Raw genomic sequence first — 18,820 nt, 5'->3', positions numbered from 1 at the left:
CCTCTCCCCAGCCAGCGCCGCCTGGGCCCGCCCCGCCGTGCGCGTTGTAACGGGGGTGGTGGGTGGCGTTTTAACGGGGCGCCAGCGGCTCCCCCACCCCAACAACCAGGGGTCCCCGCAAGGCATAAGGGCAGAGAACCTGCCGCCTGAGGGGGAGGTCGGCTCCGGCAGCGCTGAGACCCTGCGGGGACGGGTCTGGGGGAGACAGGGAGGGGTCCCCGGAGCTGCTGGGGGGGGATTTGGGTAGCTAGGGGGTGCGGGGGGGGAGCCCCGCTGCGGTAGGTTGGGTGTGCGGTGTCTCGTCTCTCTGGGCGGCCATCGCTGGGGCGGTGGGGAAGGCCGGGGGTGGGTGAGCATCCCACTCCCGAGGGGTCTCGGCTTGGAGCTGGGAGATCCCACCGCTGGAAGGGTTGGACCGGACCCCCACCCAGCACCCCCACCCGCCGCCCCAAGCTGTATTTTTGGCACCCCTAGCTTCTCCAGCCGAGCTACCCACCTCAGGAGGACTGCTGAGGTCCAGGGGAGACCTCCATGGGTGATGCTCTCCTGGCAGCCGTGGTGGAGGGAAGAGGACACCAGTCTTGAAGCTCAAAGACACCCAGGGACAAGGGCTTCAGCTCAGGACACCCAGGTAGGTGACATCCCTAAGCCATCTTGGATGGAGCGTGGCGATGTGGTCCATCATTACAGTGCCGGCTGCTTCCTGGGGACTTTTTGGGGGGGCTGCCCCCCCCCGGGACAGAGGGAATGGGGACAGTGAGTCCTAGCAGAGGGTGATGCTGTGGGATCCTCTGCGGGTGCAGGCAGAGGGAGAGCTTGCAGCGTGTCCCCTCTGTCCCCCCCCCCTCCATCCCTGGCCATGAGGCCCAGCCAGGGATGCTGGATGCTGGGAAGTGGGACCTGGAAGTGAAAATGAAAGTGAAACTCTCCGGGAAGTGGCAGGAGATGGAGCATCAGTGGGGGGAAAAAAAAAATAAAACCCCAGCGAGGTAAAGCAGGGTGGGCAAGGGGCTTTGGGGACACGCTTGGAGGTCACTTGTGTTTCCCACCTCTGCTCCATGAGATGCTGCTCACGGGGATGCCCTTCATCCCCTTCCTGTCCCCTCTGATGATGGTCAGGGGCTGGGGGAGAGGAGCTCCCATATCACCCAACATGGTGTGCCAGCCTTGGTCAGCCCCACCGGCGCGGATTTGTGCCACCAGCTGATTATGGAGCCATCTACAACCTCCTTAAAAACCTGACGGGTGAAAAGTGTCTCCTGCCTGTGCACCACAGGTCTGGCAGCACTCCGTGGGGAAGCAGCGTTTGGGGACAAAATGCAGGATGACACCCGGGTGGGGGCAGCCCCAAGCACAAATCTAGGCTGGGAGGAGGATGGATGGGGAGCAGCCCTGAAGAGAAGGTCTTGGGAGTGTTGGTGGATGAGAAGCTCATCATGAGCCAGCCCAGAAAGCCCCCCCTGCACCCTGGGCTGCATCCCCAGCAGTGTGGCCAGCAGGGAGGCGGGGGGGGGGGATTCTGCCCCTCTGCTCTGCTCTGGGGAGACCCCCCCAGTGCTGCCTCCAGCTCTGGAGCCACCAACAGCAGAAGGACATGGAGCTGTTGGATGGGGCCAGAGGAGGCCCTGGAGATGCTGGGAGGGCTGGAGCCCCTCTGCTGGGAGGGAGGGCTGAGAGAGTTGGGGGGGTTCAGCCTGGAGAAGGGAAGGCTCCGGGGAGAGCTTGGAGCCCCTTCCAGTCCCTCAAGGGGCTCCAGGAGAAATGGGGAGGGAGACAAGGAACTACTGGAGGGAGTCCAGTGGAGGCTACAAAGGTGATCAGGGACTGGAGCGTCTCTCAGGCTGAGAGACCTGGGTCTGTTTAGCCTGTAGAAGGGAAGATGCTTATCAATATCTAAGGGGCAGGTGGCAAAGAGGATGGGGCCAGACTCTTCTCAGGGGTGCCCAGCGACAGCACAGAGGGCAACAGGCACAAGCTGGAACACGGGAAATTCCATGTGAACATGAGGAAAAACTTCTTTCCTGTGAGGGTGGCAGGGCCCTGGAAGAGGCTGCCCAGAGAGGTGGTGGAGTTTCCTTCTCTGGAGACATTCAAACCCACCTGGATGCCTTTCTGTCCAGCTTGCTCTGGGTGACCCTGCTTTGGCAGGGGGGTTGGACTAGATGATCTCCAGAGGACCCTTCCAACCCCTGTGTGACTTTGGGAGAGGTGCAAGGAGGGGGAGCAACATCACACAGGGATGTGGAGAGGGCAGAAGGTGGATGCTGGAAAAACTGTGAGAGCCAGAGGAGACATGAAGAGAGATCAGGGCTTTGGTAGAGGTTGGACTTGTGTTTTAAACTGCTGTTACCCTCCTCCAGGTCTAATGCCATCTTTGAATCACTGCAGGCTGCTCCTCTGGCCTTGCCTCCTGGATAATAAGGTCTCCCAATTGACCTGGGCTGGTTCCCATGTGCCAGGATTGCACTTACTTTTCCATCCTGCTGTGGCCAAGTTGGTCCTTTAATAAACATCATCCCCCTGCGGAGCCCCAATCTCTGTCCCCTCTGGAAGCCAGGGGACCAGACGGGAGGGCAAAGGACCAGAAATGCCTGGCACTCCCTGAAGCTGGAAGGCTTTTAGATTAAAGTGGAGACTTTTAGATTAAAATTAAAAAATTCATGCCTTTCTCCTCTTCGTCCTTGTTGTTGGCCTGATCAAACCCCTCACCTACATGAGAGGGAGCCGGTGAAGGTTGAGCCCGCCTGGTTTTCCCTATCTCCCCGCTCTTGGAACAAGGCAGAGGGGCTTTTCCTGCTTGTTTTTGGAGCGTTTGAGCTCGGGTTTGTCACAGGGCAGCGATAGCGCTCTGCTGACAGCACCTGACGGGGTGCTGGAGGGAATGACAGCCCCATGGACACAGGGGTGTTTGTTAGCCAAAGCAGCTGCAGCTCGTGATGCAGAGCAAACAGCTTCTACATGGCTTCAATTCCAGCTTTGTCTCTTTGTTGACCAGGGTCCAGCCACACTCCAGCGCGCTTGGCAGCAAAGAATGGTTCCTGAAGAGCAGGCTGGGAAGGAACCTGGTGTTAAACAGGGGAACGAAGTGGGAAGAAGGTGTTTTCTCATCCTGTGGTGGTTGTCGCCATGAATTATAGAATGGTTTGGGTGGGAAGGGACCTTAAAGATCATCCAGTGCCACCCCCCTGCCCTGGGCAGGGACACCTCCCACCAGACCAGGTTGCTCCAAGCCCCCTCCAACCTGCCCTTGAACCCCTCCAGGGATGGGGCAGCCACAGCTTCTCTGGGCAACGTGGGCCAGGCTCTCACCACCCTCACAGTCAACAATTTCTTCCCCAGATCTCATCTAAATCTACTGACTTTCAGTTTAAAACCCTTCCCCCTCATCCCATGGCTTCCCTCCCTGATCCAGAGTCCCTCCCCATCTCTCCTGGAGCCCCTTGAGGGACTGGAAGGGGCTCCAAGGTCTCCCCGGAGCCTTCTCTTCTCCAGGCTGAACCCCCCCAACTCTCTCAGCCTGTCCTCCCAGCAGAAGGGCTCCAGCCCTCCCAGCATCTCCGTGGCCTCCTCTGCCCCCCCTCCAACAGGTCCATGTCCTTCTTGTGCTGAGGACCATCCTCAAAGCTTTTTGACAAGAACTGAGACCATTTGGGTGAGCTTTTTTTTCATATGATACTGTCATTGTTTTCTGCCCATGTATCTTATTTCTGTTTGACTTAAAAGAAGAAAAATAAAGGAGGGAAGAAAAACAGCCCTAAACTGAAAGCAGTGAGGGTCCATGCACTTGCAGATACCACTCAGAGGAGAGGGTGCCTCTTATATGTACCACTCTCTCTATATTTCATATAAATACCACTCAGATGGCAGCCTTTGGTGTCATCTTTACAGTTGTGTGAATCACCTGCTCTTCTGGTGACTAACTCATGACGTCCTCGAGATGTTTGTGTCACATCTGGAAATTACAGTCCACGCTGCACCTACCTAAACAGAAGACACTCAAGTATGTTTGTATATATAGATAAATATATAAAAAATATATATTCTTTTGTGGTTTGTTTTTTTTTTTCCACAGGTCCATGTCCTTCTTGTGCTGAGGACCATCCTCAAAGCTTTTTGACAAGAACTGAGACCATTTGGGTGAGCTTTTTTTTCATATGATACTGTCATTGTTTTCTGCCCATGTATCTTATTTCTGTTTGACTTAAAAGAAGAAAAATAAAGGAGGGAAGAAAAACAGCCCTAAACTGAAAGCAGTGAGGGTCCATGCACTTGCAGATACCACTCAGAGGAGAGGGTGCCTCTTATATGTACCACTCTCTCTATATTTCATATAAATACCACTCAGATGGCAGCCTTTGCTGTCATCTTTACAGTTGTGTGAATCACCTGCTCTTCTGGTGACTAACTCATGACGTCCTCGAGATGTTTGTGTCACATCTGGAAATTACAGTCCACGCTGCACCTACCTAAACAGAAGACACTCAAGTATGTTTGTATATATAGATAAATATATAAAAAATATATATTCTTTTGTGGTTTGTTTTTTTTTTTCCCCCAGTTGTGACTCTCCCGTGCCTGTAGCTGGTGACAGCCATGTCAGCCCCAAAGGACAGATGGGTTCCTTCCTTCTTTTTCCTGCTCTTCTGTGCTTCCTCCATCCCAGCGTGGGGAAGTGGGATGCTGCTGCAGGAGCTGGGCCCCCAGGAGTATTTCAGGAGCTTACAAGCTGGCAGAGCATCCCTGGCTTATTTCAGCCGTAAAGGTACGTATTTAACCCATCCTGGCTTTTCTGCAAAGGCTCGTGTGAGGGGGTGTGTGAAAGTGGAACCATGAGGGGCCAATTCCTGGGATTTTTAAACCCGAAGTGATTTTGAAGAGCCCAAGTAAGATTCACTTGGCTGATAAGTCTGAGTTTGTACAGCCCTGAGTGCTCCTGACAGCCAGAGACCTCTTGGGGTGGGACCTTCTCTGGCTGTGTCCTTAGGCATAGTCCTTCAAACTTCTCCATGAATTTTCTGGATTATTTTCTGGAGGTACCATGGAAGAGAAACCCAACCTCCGAAGGAGTTGTCCTATCAAAGGGGCTGGGTTTCTTTTCCATGGTACCTCCTAAGAAAAGGGGGATCCCTTGCATGCAGGGGAGCTAAGGAGGAGATCCTTGGCCTTGCCTTTCTTGTTCTGCTCCTTCATGACCCCCAGGTGTGGTTTCCCAGAGACATCAACATGAGCTGAGACACCAACACAGCTCCCACGTCATCACCGAGTCTGTTAAAAAGGAAGGTGGGGATTCTGGGGGCATTTGCATCGTTGCCCATAGTTTTCTTTCAGTAAATACCTTACTTTTTGAGCAAGAGCAAGACCGTATTGTGTCAAGCACTGTCTCAGTGTGTGGCAGAGGATGCTCTTGACTCTTAAGGATTCCCTGGAAGTGTTCAAGGCCAGGATGGATGAGCCGATGCAGGAACAAGCAGGAGACCCCAAATAAAGGAACAGAACAAGTTTAATCTCCACACCTCACAACTCGGGCAGTCTCCGAAGCAGCACCTGGGTGGAGACACACAAGCAGGGACCACAAAGCCAGCAAGAGTCCTTGTCCGTCGGGAGGGACCACAAAGCCAGCAAGAGTCCTTGTCTGTCGGGGTCCTTGTTAGCCAGAGACCTTAGCAGCCAGAATATGCAGGAGCGGGAACAAAAAGAGGGGCCTACCTCCCTGCTGAGCTTGACTTGTTAGCCAGAGTCCTTAGCAGCCAGAATATGCAGGAGCAGGAACAAAAAGGGGGGCCTACCTCCCTGCTTAGCTTGGTTTTTCAAAAGTTCCAGCAGGCATAGTCCTCCCCCTCGTGCCTTGATCTTCTCCAACAACAGGGCAGGAACCTCAAGTGGTGAGATAAGGTGTCCCTGAGTCCATCACAGGAGTAAGTTATCTCAGTGTGGATGTTCTACTCACAGACTTGAGACCAAACAGCAATTAGTGTGGTAGATGTATTTTCCAGCACCCCAGGTGCGAGTCTCTTGAGTGTATTTACAATCCTCCTCACCAATCTTCCGTTACTTTCCCACAGATGGGGCTTGGAGCAACCTGGTCTAGTGGGAGGTGTCCCTGCCCAGGGCAGGGAGGTTGGAATGAGATGATCTTTAAGGTCTCTTCCAGCCCAAACTGTTCTACGATTCTGTGATTTGCAGGCCAGCCCAGCAGCACCCATCTGACAAAACCAGTCCCAGTCTCTGTCTCCCCCAGCCACATCCTCACAGGCTCCTCCACCAGCAGCACACCACAGGTCCCTGTTTGCCCCGACTCAGGGTCTGCTGGGATGTCCCAGGCAGTGCTTGCCCTGAAGGTGCTCTCATCTGCCTCATCCATAAAGTGAACAGATGAAAACCCCTTTTTTTTTTTTTTTTTTTTTTAAATGTTTCAGCTTCTTCTGGTGCCCAGCCCTTCTTGGAGCAGATTGAGAACTCGGCAGAGGCCCTCCAGGACTATGGCATTTCAGTGGTGAAGGTAAACGGGGACAAGGAGGAGGACAGGCTGTTTGTTTCTGCAGGGCTTCCTGCAGGGTGGCCAGAGCTTCTCTCGACCCACCTTGTGGGACCCCACAAGAGAGCAGATGTTGGCTGAGCAGGGCATCCCATTTTATTCCCTCGCCCTGGCTGAGTTTAATGAGCAAGCAACAATCTGTCACTGTAACTACGCTGGGCAGATCAGAAGGTCTCTTGATCCCATCTGACGCAGCTCAAGGCAGGGTGAAGTGTGAAACTGAAGTACAAACTCCAGTCCCCAGCTCTGGACTCCCATTTTGTTGTAGTTTCTCTCCCAGCAGGTTTGGAAAGGCTGTGTTTACACCCTTGAAAGGAAGAGAGCTGTAGCGCTGTATGTTTGTAGTCATTTGTGGAGCTCAATGTCTCATTGCATGCTTTCCATGCCTAGGTTAATTGTCCCAAAGAGGATGTCTCAAGATACTGTGGGAAAGAAAATGCCTTAAGGACAGCCTATCTGTTCAGGTGAGCGGGATTTTTTTCTGGACACCACATTGTGATTGCTTCCCAGGGCAAGTGTTGGGAGGAAAGGCTGTCAGGGATCAGAGATAGCAGTGTGGGAGGAGAGGAGCCAGGAGGGCAGCAGTGACATACAGAGTTTAGTGAAAAGTACCAAAGTAGATGCTTTGTCCTCAGTATGAAACATCCCATCCTTCCCCGTGTGCCTTTGAGCAGCAGAGGGCTGTGCTGCTACAGGAAACCACCAGAGAAATCCTCCATCAGTCTTCTGTCCTTCTGGCCTCTCGCCACCAGGTTGTTCAGAGTTACACTCAGACCACTAGGTTTTGGGTCTAGTCCTTGAAAGAAACACTCTTTGGTTGGCCTGGTTGGCTCATCTGTCCTGGATGTGAAGGTTTAACTCTTAGTCTCTCCATAGGTTATAGAATTGTAGAATCATCTTCACTCTTTGGTTGGCCTGGTTGGCTCATCTGCCCTGGATGTGAAGGTTGGGCAGGTTGGTTGGTCTCCCCAAAGGTTATAGAATCGTAGAATCATCTTGGTTGGAAGGAACTTTTAAGATCATCGAGTCCAACCATCAACGCAACACTGACAAAACCACCACTAATCCATGTCCCTCAGCACCACGTCTGCCTGGCCTTTAAATCCCTCCAGGGATGGGGACTCCACCACTGCCCTGGGCAGCCCCTTCCAGTGCTGGACAACCCTTTCAGTGAAGAAATTTTTTCCTAATATCCATCCTAAACCTCCCCTGGTGCAACTTGAGGCTGTTTCCTCTTGTTCCATTGCCTGTTCCTTGGGAGAAGAGACCAACCCCACCCTGGCTACACCCTCCTTTAGGGAGTTGTAGAGAGCGAGAAGGTCTCCTGATCTCCAGAAGGCTGGATGGGGCTTTGAGCAACCTGATCTAGTGGGAGGTGTCCCTCCCCGTGGCAGGGGCGTTGGAACTGGATGATCTTTAAGGTCCCTTCCAACCCAAACCATTCTATGATTCTATGAATACATGTAGCTCATCTTCCACAGTTTCTTTGGTGATGCTCTTTCTTCCCTCCCCAGAGGTAACGTGCTGATCCGAGAGTTCCCCACCGATGCCTTGTTTGACGTGGACTCCATCGTTGCCAATGTTTTGTTGTAAGTACAGACCAGGTGCATCTCTGTGAAATATTTTACTTCCCATTTTCACCTGTTGATATAATTTTTTGTATAAATTCACTCCCCCCTGCCAACACATACTGCAGAGGCTGCTCTCAGCCATGCAGGGGGCTGCTTCTCTCTTTGGGATGGTTTGACCCTGCGAAATCTATGTCCCTGAGATGACTCACCAGCACACATCTGGGCAGCTGTGAATCTTCAATCTGTGGGCAAGAAGCTGGAATTTTACCTTGTTTTTCCCGTTGTGGTGATGTGGCTGCAAATCCGCTCTTAAAAGCAAACAGTTGCTAATGAGGTTTTTTCTGATTCCTCAGTGCCCTGCTCTTTAATGAAGTGAAATACGTGGAAACGCTGGCAGATCTTCAGAACATTGAAAACACACTGAAAGGGAGGTCGAACATGGTCTTTGCTTATGTGCCAGCTACTGGGACAGCAGGTATTAACCCTCAGCTTTTCATCTTCGGTCTCCCCCCGGAGCCTTTTTTACTAAGGTGGAAGGGAGGTGGGTTTCTGACCCCAAGTCCTGCAAACGGAGGATGGAGAGAACCTGAAAGGGCCCCCTAGACACAAGTTCTCCACCTCCATCTCTCTTGCTGTGTTTCCAAAGGGATGAGGTGCACCAGAAAAGTTCTTCTGGGAGCGCACAGACTTTTGGAGATGGACTTGAGAGGGAAAGCAAGGCAGCAGTTGCTGTCTTAATAAAAAAATAAGCAAACCCATGGACAGGCCACCTCTGGTTATGCAGTAGAACGGGTTCACTTACACCATCTGTGTGTTTACTGGACATCAGGAACGGGGTTCAGCTCCAGTTGCTCTGTTGCCTCCATAGTGTGTCTTCAGACAGCTGGGACTTTTTCCTGAGGGTTTCTGAAAGCCTGGGCGTTGATATTTACATCTGGGGAGGGTGAAGAAGGACATCTGGAGGGAGATGGGATGAGTCTTGCCTTTCTCTTTCCAGAGCACAGAGCCGTGATGGAGGCGGCTTTTGTCTATGGGACCGTCCACCAGTTTGTTCTGACCACAGAGGCAACGCTCCTGAAAGATGCTGGGTATGTCCAAAGCCACACAACCACCCACCAGGTAGAGCTCTACTCCTCAGATTCCCAGGTCAAATCTGGGCTGGTATTGGAATATTATGCCAAGGTTGGACAGCCAGATCTGGTTTGCTTCTCCAAAACCAGCTGCTGCTTGTGTTCCTGGATTTGGAGCAGACATGCCATGTGTTCATTGAATGGGATTCTATAGGAGAAGAGCCCACTGTCACCTTTCTGTGGTTGACTGGTCCAACCTCAGCCAAGGGGTTCCAGGAGTGCTGATAGAGCTGATGTCACAGTCTTAAATCACTCAGACTTGTGTGTTGGTGAGCAATTCTGGCCAGATGAGAAGAGTAAGAACTGCTCTAGTGAGTCACCAAGCTCCATATTGGACCTCTGCAGTGGCCAGAGGTGGTTACCAAGGGGTATGAGGGTACGGATCGTGTTGCCCGCAGCCTCCTATCTTCTGGCAGTCAGAGGTTTCGGGGCTCTCCGAGATGGGAGCTGAACCTGCATCATGGTGGTAACAGCCACCAGAATTTTTTGAACACATTTTTACTTTTCATCTCAGCAGTTCCTGGCAGCAGGGAGTTCTGCAGATCGGCTGCATGAGACACTGCTCCCTGGACAGGCTGAGAGAGTTGGGGGAGTTCAGCCTGGAGAAGAGAAGGCTCTGGGGAGACCTTGAAGCCCCTTCCAGTCCCTAAAGGGGCTCCAGAAAAGCTGGGGAGGGACTCTGGATCAGGGAGGGGAGCCATAGGACGAGGGGGAAGGGTTTGACACCTGAAAGAGGGGAGATTGAGATGAGATATTAGGGAGAAATTGTTGACTGGGGGGTGGCCCAGGTTGCCCAGAGAAGCTGTGGCTGCCCCATCCCTGGAGGGGTTCAAGGCCAGGCTGGATGGGGCTTGGAGCAACCTGGTCTGGTGGGAGGTGTCCCTGCCCAGGGCATGGGGGTGGGACTGGATGATCTTTAAGGTCCCTTCCAACCCAAACCATTCTATGATTCTATGATTTGGGACTTCCCACCCCAGGACATAAGACACTGCTCCTAGGAGTGTTGCATTTGGCTCTTTCCCACCCCATGGCTTCACTGGGGCTGGCCAGCTCAGGCCATCCCCTTCCCATGCAGGAGGAGCTGCATTCGAAGGGCAGATCCTGCTGCTGCCGTGACCCACTGCAGCCAGGAGCCTGAGGGAGAGGAAGGTGGGAATACCACATAGCATGTTGCATCTTCATCAAAGCCTTTATAGAACCATCTTCCTACTTTCTTAGGTGACACTGGGGCAAGGACCAAAGCTGTCCTTCCCCGAGAAGCCACCCCATCCTTGCAGGAGCTGTGATCAGGGACAACATTTTGTGGCTGCCACTAGATGGCACGGTTGTCATTTGGACAGGAACTGGCTTCATGCTGCTTCAAGCAAAGAAGACACCCGACTGGTGAAATGGTGGTAGCTTCACCAACACGAATAGCTTTCAGACAACCAGGGCCGCAGGCTTTGAGTTCTTAATCCCACACCCTGCTTTTCCACTTAAAACCCTTTACAGAGAAGGTAATCCCTACTTTAGAGGTGGGGAATGGGTGGGTGAGGAAAGAAATGTGACCTCCCAAAGCTGACACCAGAGCAGGGACCAGAGCAGGAGCAGGAACCACTAACCAGGGAACCATCCAGGGAGCTCCGTCTCATTTGGCTTCAGTGCAGCCAAACCCAATGCTGTTCAAAAGGTGGAATATTCTTTAAAGAGCCTGTAAGATGTCATCAGTGAGGTAAAAGACATGAGCAAAGTTGTGTTTCAGCTGTTCTCCTGCCAGGATCTCCACTGGAGGGGTATGGCTGGTCCCACTGAGAAAATCTCGTGTCCTCCTTGAGCCAGGTGTTCTAGGATCGAAGTCATTCACACCCCGTGAGCCAGGGGGTTTATTAGATGTCCAGCACAATTCTGAAAAGCACCTGGACACAGTTGTACCTATCGCTAGTAGGGCTCTTGAAGACGTCCCACAAGCCTTCCAAACCCTAAATTTGAGTATCATCTGTCCTGTAAAAGCGGTCAGCAAACGTGGCCATTCTGTCAGGGTGTATTAAAACCCCGTGATTAATGTCTAACTCGCCATGGGTTTTGTTTTCTCTCTCACAGCCATGAGGACCCTGACGTGTCGTCTGCTCGGCTGCTGTTCTGCCACTGCCAGCGGGCCACGGACCTGGCCCAGCCCTGCAGGAGGACGGCCATGGGGCAGGCTCTGACGTTGCTCAACATCCACAGGCACCTCAAGCTCATGGGGGCTCCTCTGGTGGTATGACAGGGGAGGAGGAGCCTCTTGGGCTGTGGGCATGAGGGCAGCTGAGGGGCGATGTGAGGATGAGGGAGGTGTGAGCAGAAGGCAAGGCTGAGCGTGACAATCTGCCCCTTCCCTGTGAAGTTAATGGCAAAACTCCCAGGTTGGGTCCAAGCAAGGAAAAGGCATGGGGCTGGACAGGAGTGACACTCTATTGCACTGCTCAGCTTGCTTAGACCTTTCCAGGGAGCCCTGGCACCAGTAATGCTCCTCCAGTTGTCTGTAAGCACCATGAGTGGGAAGAGGGTGGAGATGCCCCTTGAACTTCACTGGGATGTATAGAATTGCCTAGCATAGTTCAGTTGGAAGGAAGCTACAACGATCATCTAGTCCTACTGCCTAACCAATTCTGGGCTCCACCAAAAGTTAAAGCAAATTATTGAGGGGATTGTCCAAAGGCCTCTCAAACACTGATGGGCTTGGAGCATCAACCACCTCTCTAGGAAGCCTGTTCCAGTCTTTGACCACCTTCTTGGTAAACAGGTGCTTCCTAATGTCCAATCTAAACCTTTCCTGGTGCAGCTTTGAACCATTCCCACATGTCCTGTCACTGGATGCCAGGGAGAAGAGCTCAGCTCCTCCCTCTCCACGTCCCCTCCTCAGGAAGCTGTGGAGATCAATGAGGTTGCCCCTCAGCCTCCTTTTCTCCAAACTAGACTAACCCAAAGTCCTCAGCTGCTCCTTTAGGCTCCCCACAGGAGTCTCAGCACCCTGGGGAGATGGATATCAGTGATTCATGCCTCAGTGAGCACAAGGGACAGGAGGCTCTATCCTCATCCCACTGGGTAGTGAACTTCAGCAGGCCTCCAGTTCCCACTGGTGACATCTTTGCCGAGTGGAAAGGATGGATGGAAGAGCTGGGAAGGGCCTCCTTCGCCCAACCTCCTGGGTTAGGCCCGTGGAGGGAAGGCGCCTCGTTAAGCAGCTCCGTGCTGTCATGAAGCAGCATGTCCAAGGCAGGAAGGGAGAAGATGCCAGCTCTTGCATGTTGCAGCCAGGGTTTTCAAACTGCTGTGGGGAACGGATGCCAAGTAAATAAAAATTAATGGGGATTTGACATCTGGAGTTGCTAAGTGACAAAGAACATGCATAATAAAGCCCAGGTTTTTAACAGGGAGGGTCATGACAGGTTGGAACAGTTTAACAAGGGTTGTGTGGGTTCTGCTTCCATGGAAGTTTTAGAATCAGGATTGGAGGCTTTTTCTCAAGGGTATCCTTATTTCTGTGGCTGGGGAACACAGGGTGGCTTGGGCTGTGCAGGAGAAGAGCTGAGGCACCTTCAACGGTGTGGAAATGTGCTGCACTATAACTATGTCTCTTCTCCAGACAGAGGTTGCTGAGGACCCAGAGAAGGTTTCCACTGTTCACTTACAGCTTGGGCTGCCACTTGTGTTCATCCTCAGCCAGAAAGACACCTACGAAGCTGACAGGAGGACAGCAGAGTTTGTGGCCTGGCAGCTCTTGGGGAAAGCAGGAGTTGCCCTTTTGTCCAGGTATTTGCTCTTAGGTGTTTTGGGGTTCTCCTTGCTTTTTGTGGTGTTTCTGAACTCGGTTAACCCACAGCCTGGATGATGGTCAACAGGCTTATTCAGATTTGTATGAGAGGTAGTAAAATTGGGCTATATCCTGCAAGAGGGTGTCACATTTAAGAACTTGTCCAGAATCAGTTTAGTTTGGTTTCAGACTGGTTGGAAGCGTAGAAATGTTTGAGTCTCTTGCTGACTTAGATGTGGAAAAACAGTCAGACTAAGAGAAATTCTGGAAAGGAACCTTAAAACAGATGGAAGGCTTGTGTTTTGCCCTCAAATTAAGGGCAGAAGGAGATCCAGTAAAGGAGGTGGACTGTGGGGACCACCAGATACTTACCCCAGCTCCATGGGCTCAGGAGCAGCCTGCATACACCAGGCTGCTTGAAAATGCTTCCATGGTGTCCTGATAAAGGAGGTGTGCAGCCCTGGTAGGCATGGTTGCCTTTGGGGATGTCTGCTGGCAGCCATGCAGGTGGGAGGAGATGGAGGAAGGGTAGGTTCTTCCAGCTTCCTGCCACTGCAGTACCTCCTTGTATGGAGGCACTTCTTGGATGCATTTACTCATCCAACCAAAGCCAAGTTGGATGGGACTTTGAGCAACCTGGTCTGGTGGGAGGTGTCCCTGCCCAGGGCAGGGAGTTGGAACAAGGTGATCTTTAAGGTCCCTTCCAATCCAAACCATTCTATGGTTCTATGAGCTGAAGTCCACCAGCAGATCATCTGCACTGGGATGTGGCTACCAGTGCGTGAGCAAAGACCCAAATCACAGAAAGGGAACCCAAGCCCTTTGCAAAATTGGCACGCTATGCAGTGCAGTCCCACCAGGAGGTCACTTGGAGCCTCCTTCTCCACCACCAATATTTATTCTGGGTTCCTTCAAGTTCTCAGGGGCCCTGAAGCCCTCACAGCTCCATGAGGACAAGGTGCTGCTGAGAGAGGTGGGCAGAATGCAGGGGGTGACCATGCACAGCACACCGTCTAATGCTCACTTTGTGTTTTGGAAGGGACCTCGTCAATTTGAACGTTCTGCTGCGGTCAAACGTCGCTCTGAAGACACCAGATGAGGTTAGATGCTGGATTTCTTTACTGTACAACTCTGATTTCCCTGTCTGGGCATGGTGATCTTCAGAGGTGCTGGGGTGTTGTTTGGCTCCATTGTTATTTGACAGCCTTCCCAGAAGCTCAAGTGGAAGTGTCTTTCCTTAGATGCATGATGTATTTGGAACTGCCTGAGCTTGGTACTGCAGAGCAATTGTGCCTGCTATTAAAGATAAAATATTGAGTTTATTTTGGCTTCAAAACGTAGAGTGACAACTCCATTACACCCTAAAGCAACACAAGGCGGTGAGTTACCTAGGGCAGTAGTCCAAGTGCAAATTCTTCAAAGATTTGGACTTCTAAAGGCCCTTGCCCCTTAAAGAAAGGCGTTCCAAAGGTGGGAGAGGACATGAGTGTGAAAGTCAGAGCAAAACAACCAAAGGTCTGTGCTGAGCTGATGTAACCCAACGCCTCTGGCAGTGATCTGGGAAAAGGGCAGGGTGTAAGTTAAATGAGGTTGATCAAGATGAGCTAAACTCTGGAGGGACCTGACCCAGCTTGTGAGGCGAGATGGAATTCAGCGCCGGCGAATGCCAGGGAGCACACCTTGCCCCAGATTACCTGAACTGTCACACTTGTGATTGCAAAGATACAGGATCAGACCTGAGCCTGGGCGTCCCCCGAGGGCTTCCCCTGCCCTGCTGAGAGACGTGCACGTTGCTTTTTCTCCTCTTCCAGCCGATGGGAGGGGGCCAGCAGTTTGTCATTTCTCTCAGTTCATTATAAAATTCATCTTCTCTGAAGTGCCTCTGGCTGAGACGCTGCCAGAACTGGTTTTAAGCCGACAAGGTCTCATTTCTGAGAAACACATTTTGCTCTTTTCTTTCCATGGGTTGGCAGCCTGCATACACTTGGGAGCACTCTTCTTTGTGGAGCTCCATGAGATAAAGGATGGTTTTGTGCTGGTTTCCTAGGCCGTGGTGGGTTCCTCTCACCCAGCCTGACCCCTTTAGAGGGGGGACAGCCGAGTGAACCCTGTACCTCTCCACTCTGGATGCATTTATTGGGCTTTTCCTTTCAGTGGTGGGTCTAATGATGAGATCCTGGGAGATGGAGCGGGTGTTCACTTTCACCACTTCAGGAGCAGGATCCCACACAGCCACAATTTCTTCCTGGCAAGTTAAAAACAGTCTGGAGTGAGAAGAACTCGAGCGCAGGTGAAATTGGGTCAAATAAACACACCCCAGCATCTCTCCTGTTTGGCAGCTTTAGGAATCTGCTGACTTACCCCAAAAATAAGGAGTGATGCTGCCCCATCAGCCTTGGCTTGTGGATGGAAAAGGCAGAGAGTTTTGCTCCCACCAACTTATTCTGTTTTCTTTAGGGTGTGCCAGTCAAATACCTGGTTTTGGAAGACACCGATGAAGTTATAACCCTGGTGGAAGATAAGAGCAAGGTTGGACAAATCCAGGAGGAGGAGGAGGAGGAGGAGGAGGAAGAAGATGAGGAGGAAAAAGACAATAACAATCAAGGTGTGCAACTAAATGGTGAAAAGCTGATTGTCATCAGATGGGACATGCCATCAGCCTCTGCTGGGCACATGCAGGCGTACATTAGAGAGCACTTTCACAAATCCAAGGCAAACCATCACGGTCACATCACAGTGGCACCAAGTGGCTCTTTTATTCTCTGCAAATCACTGGGATTTCGTGCTGGACAGGCATGATTTTTAGGGAAACACCAGCAAAGGAAATCAGCAGCTGTTAGAGGAACAGTTGCAGAGGTGCTGCATGAGGGACAGGGGTGCTTCTGCTTGAATCATCCAGCTTCAGGGCCACGAGGGTTTAAAATGCACCCAAAACACATCAGAAAAAGTGCCGTAGAATTATCAGTCAAACCTTTTGGAAAGGTTTGAGATGTGTTTTCCTAAGAGCTGTTCCACAGAGAGAACACTGGCCCCTGCAGTGCTTCCTTGAAAATGCATTTGTTTTCCATAGAGAATGGGCTTTGTTTTCCAGAAAAAAAAACCCCACAAGTGGTGCAGGGTTCTAGAGGAGTCAACATGTTGGAAGAAACGTGTTCAAATCAGAGGGTGCAACTGGTGTGAGATGGAGTATGTGCATTGTGATGAGTTTGTGTGTCTGACAGTGAGTGTGTCTGGGCTTTTCCCTCCGCTCCTCCACGTCAGGCAACCCCTTACCCCTCCGCTGACAGTCACCAGGTCTCTGCTGAGAGGTCCTGGCTTCCCAAAACGTTCCCAAGTCTCCCCGTGTCCTTTGTGCCCTTCTGTTCATGCACGGCTGTGGCTCCCTTGCAGACATTCAGGATGACCAAGTGGTGGAAGCAGTTTCCAGGGACAAGAAGCGAGAGCTGCCCCTGGAGCAGATCCTTGTCCTGACAGAGGAGACCTTCCACTCTGCCCTCCTGGAGGCTGCCCGGACGGTGGTGCTGTTTTATGCCAGCTGTGAGTATGAAAGGTGGCCTGCCTGTCCCTTCTCCAAGCTTGCAGTGCTCACCAACGCTTTCCGTAACATGATGATCCCGTCAACAGATTTTAACGATAAATAAATGCCACATCCTGCTCCACGGGCCTCCACCCAACGTTAGCAATCAGATTAAATCAGTTCTTCCCATTGACTGATGCAGCCTGAAGACAGTATCTCTCAGTAGAGAAGATACCGGCGTTCATAGGTTTTTAAACTTCGTTTTACAGGGATTGAATGTAAGGGCAAGAGGGGAAACTGTGGTGGCGTGGGCTCATGGCACACCCTAGACAACCTGGTTGCAGCACCTGTGGCACAGAAGCATAAAGTCCAATTTTCCTTATTTCCGTCAAGCCTTTCAGAGCTTGAAGCACCTTAGGAGGCAGAGAACCGTAACGTGACATTGTCAGAGAGCGAGGTGGGGCTGGTCTGTCACCTGTATGACCCTCAGGGCTGGGTCTCTCCTGTGTTTCAGGGGAGGCAGTGTCCCTGGCAGTGCTGCGGTCCTACACCGAGGTGGCTGATCATCTGAAAGGTAAGGTGCCACAGGTCTGGGTGCTTTACAGCTGGTGTGCACCTCCCCTCGTCCTGAAGACTGGGAGGATATTGATGATACCTCATTCCCTCACCTAGAATATACTCATTTTTCCCCCTCAAACTCATTAAGGAAGGCATATCCACATCAGGTTGCTTAGGAAGAGTCCTTTGTTTCTTATTCAGGGATCTTTGCGGTCCATTTGTGCCTCTATAAAGTCACGGGACTGGGAATGCAGCCTTCTGTAGTCACCTTCTGTTGTTGGTGTAAACTGGTACACACCAGCTGCCCAAACTGCCTTGCAGCTGAGATGGTGATGTTGGTGGGCACAGTGGCAGTGTGAGGGATGGTAGTGGTGGTGATGGTGATGGTGATGCTGGTGGGCACAGGGACAGTATGACGGTGATGTTGGTGGGCACAGTGGCAGTGTGATGGATGGTAGTGGTGGTGATGGTGATGCTGGTGGGCATAGTGACAGTATGATGGATAGTGATGATGATGATATTGGTGGGCACAGGGACAATATGATGGATGGTGGTGATGATGATGGTGATGCTGGTGGGCACAGTGACAGCGTAACGGATGATGGTGATGGTGATGCTGGTGGGCACCATGACTGCTTGATGAGTGATGGTGATGGTGGTGATGGTGGTGGGCACAGTGACAGCATGATGGATGGTGGTGGTGGTAATGGTGGTGGGCACCATGATTGCTTAATGAATGATGGTGATGGTGGTGGGCACAGTGATTGCATGAGGAATGCCCAAGTGCATGGAGAGGGCCAGGGCAGAGCACCAGAGCCAGTGGGTGACACCCGGTGGGCTTTGGAACAAGGAGGGACTGTAGCCTGCATCATGGAAATGGATCCTGTTTGTGCCCCTCAGTGATATGTCCTGCACAGACCAAGGAGATGCACTACATGCTGCACATCTGTTCTTGGAAGGACTTGATCTGGAAAGGTGCAGTAATTGGCCCTGGCTTTGGTGGAAAGCGTGACAGACAGGTGTGGGCAGGCCCAGATCCACCGGGGCAGGACGGTGTCAGAGGAAGAATTTACAATGATGGTGCCTTCAGGGCCTGGAGACCGGTTTAATTACATGGGAATTCTTGCAGACAGCCACAAAACTCCATAAATATCACGTGACAGTGAAGACTCAGCAGCACTTAAAGACAGCACAGATCGGGCAGTCTGGTAGTAAAAGCAGGAGTGAATGATCCTTCAAGAGGGTCAGAACAGTTCCTGAGCCCAATTCAGCTTCATTCAGGTCATCAGCCCCATCTCTCTCTACAGTTAGTGGAGAGAGGTAGGCTCTTCTGCACATCCATCATTCTTACATGGGCTGAACCTCTTCCACAGATGCCTCTTTCTCCCCCATGGCTGCAGGGGACACTCAGGTGGCTTCATCCCCAACTCATTGCAGCTCAGTGGGGAGGTCTCGTGGATGTGGGCGAGAGCTGTTCCGGCATCCCTGGAGGTGGCTGGTGCCTTCTCTTGGTTTTTCCTCCTTCATCAAGGCTTGTTTCTCCTACTGATGGTGCTTCCCTGGGACTGGGCAGGGTGCAAGCAGGACTCAGGGTGAGCTCTCAGCAGTGGGGACAGATGTAGAGCCTGCAGAGGACCCAGCCAGCTTTCTGGGAAGCAGATGCAGTGGGAATTGCTTACGAGGAACCCTCCTGGGAACGCTGCGGACAGTGCTGTGGTTTGGATAAAAGCGGTTCTG

The 18,820-nt window shown here is 52.0% G+C and overlaps 1 protein-coding gene across 2 annotated transcripts in view; it reads left to right on the top strand.

Annotated features, from left to right (window-relative positions):
• The first annotated feature begins 81 nt into the window (after positions 1-81).
• The window catches only part of TXNDC16 (thioredoxin domain containing 16), a 38,238-nt gene continuing 19,499 nt past the window's right edge, over positions 82-18,820 (top strand). The window contains exons 1-14 of one of the 2 annotated variants that reach the window (XM_014936810.1): positions 82-157; positions 475-631; positions 4,559-4,762; positions 6,417-6,499; positions 6,926-6,999; positions 8,050-8,124; positions 8,460-8,581; positions 9,104-9,194; positions 11,316-11,472; positions 12,841-13,007; positions 14,048-14,108; positions 15,466-15,613; positions 16,399-16,545; positions 17,040-17,099. In XM_014936810.1, the coding sequence (XP_014792296.1) occupies positions 4,594-4,762; positions 6,417-6,499; positions 6,926-6,999; positions 8,050-8,124; positions 8,460-8,581; positions 9,104-9,194; positions 11,316-11,472; positions 12,841-13,007; positions 14,048-14,108; positions 15,466-15,613; positions 16,399-16,545; positions 17,040-17,099 (1,354 nt within the window). In that variant the 5' untranslated portion in view covers positions 82-157; positions 475-631; positions 4,559-4,593. Of the gene's footprint in view, positions 158-286; positions 632-4,558; positions 4,763-6,416; positions 6,500-6,925; positions 7,000-8,049; positions 8,125-8,459; positions 8,582-9,103; positions 9,195-11,315; positions 11,473-12,840; positions 13,008-14,047; positions 14,109-15,465; positions 15,614-16,398; positions 16,546-17,039; positions 17,100-18,820 lie in introns of those variants that run through there. The other variant, XM_014936808.1, reaches the window with a different exon arrangement.

The sequence above is a fragment of the Calidris pugnax genome, unplaced genomic scaffold (genome assembly GCF_001431845.1).
Source record: "Calidris pugnax isolate Ruff unplaced genomic scaffold, ASM143184v1 scaffold10, whole genome shotgun sequence".
Lineage (NCBI taxonomy): Eukaryota > Metazoa > Chordata > Aves > Charadriiformes > Scolopacidae > Calidris > Calidris pugnax.
The sequence above is the reverse complement of the archived record's forward strand: the minus strand, read 5'-3'. Positions and strand labels throughout refer to the sequence as shown.